The sequence below is a fragment of the Lipotes vexillifer genome, unplaced genomic scaffold (genome assembly GCF_000442215.2).
Source record: "Lipotes vexillifer unplaced genomic scaffold, Lipotes_vexillifer_v1.1 scaffold23, whole genome shotgun sequence".
NCBI lineage: Eukaryota > Metazoa > Chordata > Mammalia > Artiodactyla > Lipotidae > Lipotes > Lipotes vexillifer.
Window position 1 is genome coordinate 3,834,858 of NW_006796283.1, and position 5,159 is coordinate 3,840,016.

A 5,159-nucleotide genomic window follows, 5' to 3' on the forward strand; every position below is an offset into this window, starting at 1 on the left:
GCAGGAGGTCCGACCCCACGGGCCAGCTGGCGGGGTTTTCGGGGGTGCCCCCGATGAGGCCAGAGGGGAGGCCCTGCTCCACGGTGGCGGGGTGCGCCCACTCGACCGGCTCCTCTGTGATGACGGTGCTGAAAGGGCCCTCGTCCAGGGGCTCCAGGAAGCTGGGCTCCGGGGGGATGATGGCCGCGGTGGCCTGCTGGTCCTCCGTGGCATCCAGGGGAATGCCAAGGTCAGGGGGAAGGGCCCCCTCCATGGACGGGGCCAAGAGCTCGTCTCTGTGTGAAGGCGGGGACTTTGTCGGTAAGCCAGAGAAGGCGCCCTCTGGGGAGGGGGTGATGTTGGCTGCGGCCGCAGGCGGGCAGTGCAAGGCGTCCGCTTTGGGGGAGGGGATGCCATAGTCCGGGGAGTAATACCCCGGAGACAGGCAGGCGAACTTCTCGGTGGGTGCTGGGGGCCCCGGGGCCTTGTCCTCCGGGTGCTGCCCCGGCGAGCTGTAGCTGGGCGCCGCAGGGACGCTCTGCTGTCTGAACAGCCTGTCCCCGAGTCCGAACTCTTCCTCAGGGGTCCTCCTGATGTCCACGGACACCGAGCGGTAAAGGTTCGCGCACAGCGGCCTCGTAGGTGTCTGGCCCGGCGTTTCTGAGGTCCCGCTGGCGGCCACGGAGAACCTGTCAAAGAAGGAGGGCGAGCAGGCGCCGGCGGACGTGCTGGACACGGGCTGGGGGTCTGTGCAGTCGAACATGAGGTCGGGGTAGTCGTCGGCGCTGCAGGACGGGGTCCGGGGCGTGTGCATGGCCTCCTCGTAGCTGGGGCAGGACACCACCGAGGCGGGGGTGGGGACCCCGGTGGGCCGGCCGTGGTCCGGCCTGGGGGAAGCGGGCAAGACCTCTTTCATGTGGGGGCCTGCCAGCCAGTCTCGGGGGTCCGCCGCGGGTCCCGGGTGGGGCTTGCTCTCGGCAGCAGGGGCGGCAGGAGCTGGCTCCTTCAGCTTCCTGTCCTTCGGGGCAGGGTCCGGCCCCAGCGGCCTCTTCGGCGGGCCGTCCGGGCCCTTCTTCCGCCCGTCCTCGGCGGGCCTGGCCTTGTCCTTGGGCTTGGGGTCACCGGACCGGTGGCGCAGTTTCTCCATCTGCTTCATCCTCTCCTTGTGCCGCTTGTGGCGCTCCTCGATCTCCAGGTCTTTCTGGGAGAGCATGCGCTCGAAGCTCGTCATCATCAGGTCCCCGTCGCCCAGGAGCTTCTCCCGGGGCCGCACGTCTTTCTTACCCGGGTCTCTGGCCGCGAGGAGCTTGTCGTTCCCATTGCTGAGCTTCACGGGGTCGCCCCTTTCCTTCTCCAGATTCTCCTTGGCCCTCTCCTTCAGCCTGGCCTCGCCAAGCTTCCCGCCCTCGTCCCTGGGCTTGTCTCGGGAGGGGCCGGGAGGGTTGTCCCTGTCCCTGGCCGCGGGCTTGAGCTCCTCCCGGTGGTGCCGCGGGGGCCCGTCGCCGTGCCGCTCCCGGTGCCGCTCCTTCTCGTCCCGCCACCGCTCCCGGTGCCGCTCGCGCCGCCGCTTCTCCTTCAGGAGGCTCGCGGTGCTAGAGCCGTAGGGCCTCAGCTCCTTCTCCGGCTTCCTGGGAGGCTCTCTGTCAGGGTCGCTTTTCTCCTTCTTTTCGGTAGCGAGCGGCTCGGCGGCCTTCTCCGGCTCGCCCTCCGCGTCGGCCTCGGGGCCGCAGGGCGGGCCGCAGGCGCCGGCCTCGGGGCCCTCCTTCCCGTACTGGCCGCCCGCGTCCTTGCGCTCGTCGCCCTTCTCCTTCTTCTCGGGCTTGTCCTTCCTGAGCCGCTCTCGGTCGTGGCTCTTCTTGGAGGAGGACGAGGCGTGCCGGTGCCGCTCCCGCTCCCGCTCCCGCTCCCGCGCCCGCTCCTCCGGGGGCTCCGGGAAGGGCGCCTCCAGGAGGGCGCCGAGGCCCGGGTCACGGCCGCGGTCGGGGAAGCCGTCTGAAGACGCGTCGCTCGCCTTGTCGTTGGAGTCCTCGCGCAGGTCCTGCAGCGCCGCCGCCCCCAGCCGCTCCAGCAGGCTCTTCTCGGCGTCGGCGCCCTTGCCCGCCTTCGGCCCCTCGCGGTGCCCGCTGCGGGCCTTGTCCTCCGCGGGGGGCCTCTTCTCCCCCTTCTCGGGCAGCCTCTGCTTGTTCCTCTTGTCCGGGGCGGAGTCCGCCGACGCTCGGTCCCTCCTGTCCTTGTGCCTTTCCGCGGGCTCCCCGTCCCTCCGCGCTCTGTGCCGCGGCGGGGCGCGCGCGCGCTTGCCCCTCCCCCCGTCCGCGGCGCCCTTCTCCTTCCTCTTCTCTCTGGTTTCCTTGTCTTTCTGCTTCTCCGCAGGCTGCCTATCGGCCGAGCGCTTCCGGTGCCTGTCGGTGGGGTGCGGCTCCCGCCCGTCCTCCCTCTCGGGGGGGCCGTCGCCCCGCCCCTCGCCGGCCTCCCCGGCTTTGGACCCGCTCGCCGCGCCATCATCTTTTTCATCTTCGCTTTCATCAGTGAAGATATCTGCAATGTACCAGCTTTTCTCTTTACCCCTCTTCTCATCTTTTTTCTCAGAGACGTCCTCGGAGGGAGTCCCGGGGAAAGCCTTCTCCCGTTTGTCTGCACCGTGGTCGAGAGGCGCTTTTCTCTCTCTGTCCCTGCTGTGCACATCCTTGTGCCTCTCCTTGGCGTCCTTTTTCTCTCTAGGGCACTTCTCGAACTCTTTGTCCTTCTGGCGCCGCTCAAGGCTCGGCCTCTCGCCCCTGCCCCCGCCCCCGGGCTTCTCTCTGTGCCGCTCCGGCTTTGGCCTCCCCTTCCTCTCCTTCTCTCTCGCCGGCTGGTGCCGCTCCCAGGGCTCCGGGCTCTTGCCGAGGTCGCAGTCGGGCCGGTCCTTGAAGACGCCCTCGCCGCCGCCCTCCTTCAGGTCCGCCCCGTGCGCCTCCTCGGGCTTCGCACGGCCATCCCTCCGCTCCCTGGCGGCCTCGGGGGGCTCCTTCCGGTCCCGGCCGCCCTCCGCACACCCCCGCCGCCTCCTGTCCTTCTCGCAGAGGCGGCCGGGCGCGGCGCTGCGCCTGTCGGCGGCGTGCTCTCGGCCCCGCTCCGGGCAGCCCCTGCCCTTCTTGCGGGAGAAGGCGGCCCTGTCCGTGCGCCTCTCCCGGGCCTTGTTCCCCCGCCTCTTCTCCCTGCCGTCCTCCCTCACCGTCCCCAGGATCAGCCTGGCCACAGACTCGCCCCTCATGTCCCTGTAGTCTGTCACGGCAGAGTCCCAGCTGTCCTCCCCTTTGAGATCGAAGGACGAATCTGACAAGTCAGAGAACCACCGCTCCTGGTCGTCGGAAAGGCTAAACTTGGTGTCGTCGTCGTCGTCCAGGAACTGACCTTCGTCACAGTAGCCGTCCAAAGCAGACCCCTCCCTATACACCCTTCTGAGTTTATCGGGCTTCTCCCTCTCTCTAGGAACTTTTTCCTCTTTAAAGTCACTCTTTCTCTCGAACTTCGAGGGCCTGTCCCTGGGCTTCTTCCTTCTCTCGTCCTGGCAGAGCCTCAGCTTCTCCTCCCTCGGAGACTTCTCCTTCAGCGGCCCCTCCCTGTCGGCCTTGCCGCACCGCTCCCTCTCCCGGAAGGCCCTGCCCCCGTCCTTGCTCAGCTCCCTGATTCTCTTGAGCGGCTTCTCCTCTCGGGAGACCTGGGCCGTCTCGCCCTTGAAGAGCCACTCCCTCTCCTCCGACTGCACTCTGCTGGGCTGCTCCTCCTTCTTACAGGGGTCCCTCTCGTGCTTCGGGCCTCTGAGCTTGCCCTCCGCCGGCGCGCCATCCAGGAGGGCCGCCTTGTCCGCCCTCTGCTTGCCATCCTCGTACTCGCAGGTGAAGCCCCTCAGCTTCAGCTCCTGGCTGACGGAGCACAGCCCCTTCTCCTTGCTTTTGTGTTTATGCTTCGTCTTGTGTTTCTTGACGACTTTGCCCTCCTTGTCCAGCTTGGGGATGGCGCCGTCCCCGCCAGGGTGGAAGGAGTTCTTCCGCTCGGGCAGCGCGCCCTGCAGGCCGGCCCTCTTCCTGTGCTCCTGCCTCTTCCTGACCGGCTTCAGCGACTCCACGCTGGAGCCCTCGGAGGAGCCATCAGACTCGCTGCTCAGTCTCGTCCTCGTGGAGTCTGATAAGGAGCTGACCTCGGACCAGGCTGGAGAGGAAATGGTTTTCCAGTTGTCTGTCCGCCAGTGCTTGGCGTGCGGGTCCGCGTGGCTGGGGTTATGCTTCTGGGGGGCGGAGCTGCCGTGGGACGAGGTGGAGGAGGCGGACAGGGAGCTGAACAGGGCAGGGTCCTTCAGCACCAGCGGGGACTCCTTGAGGCAGCCGGGGCTCCCCGCCGAGCCCCCGCCGTCCTCGCCGCTCTCCGAAGACTCGCTCTCGGACTCGGAGGAGCAGAACTTGTCGCTCCTCTTCCCAAACCGCACTTCCTTGCCCTTGATTTCTTTCTTTCGCTTCTTTTTCACTTTATTTTTCTCCTGCTGCTGCTTGCAGTTGGAAGGCTCCCGTGTCTTGTTACCAGGCAGCATCGTGTGAGCTGAGAGTCTCAGCTTCTCCCCGGTCCCCACGGCGACACCGACGTCCTCCTCGTCTGACGTGTCCGACAAGATGCGGTGAGACGCCTTCTTTGGTGCAATCGTGCTGTTTTTAGTGTAACTTTTCACTTCCATTTTGGGTATAGAAATAAAACTATTTGACTTAGTTTCCTTCCTGTAATCCTTTTTCAGCAAGTGTTTGTCGTCCACGGGAGGGATTCTGTCCTGCTCGTCGTCCTCGTCAAACTCATACTCATCCTTGACGGGGGTCACAGTTTTCTGGGGCTCCGGATTCTTGGTCTTGTGCTTCAGACCTTTCTCAAACTCGGAGTCCGTGTTATTGCCGTCGACTGAGCTGGAAGGTGCGAACGATGGGGCGTCGTCCTCCTCCTCCTCCTCGGAGCTCTCTGCGGGGACAGGGGGGAGGAGGTCAGAGGTGCTTCAGGCAGGGGGCCGCGGGCGCCTGGGGAGGGGACGGCGCCCGCCCAACAAGCGCGTCACCTGGCTTAGTTCAGGTTGAGGCCGGCCCTGGGAAGAGGGGCTACGGAGAGGTCTGCACAGACACAGAGCTGGAGGCCCTGCACGGAAGCCCCCCCATCCCGGCTCGGGG

At 66.6% G+C, this 5,159-nt stretch overlaps 1 protein-coding gene across 1 annotated transcript in view; it reads right to left on the bottom strand.

Moving 5' to 3' along the window:
- The window catches only part of ANKRD11 (ankyrin repeat domain 11), a 31,329-nt gene that overhangs the window by 8,287 nt on the left and 17,883 nt on the right, over positions 1 to 5,159 (bottom strand). Inside the window, exon 7 of the mRNA XM_007468445.1 lies at positions 3 to 4,956. Within this exon, the coding sequence (XP_007468507.1) occupies positions 3 to 4,956 (4,954 nt within the window). The remainder of the gene's footprint in view (positions 1 to 2; positions 4,957 to 5,159) is intronic.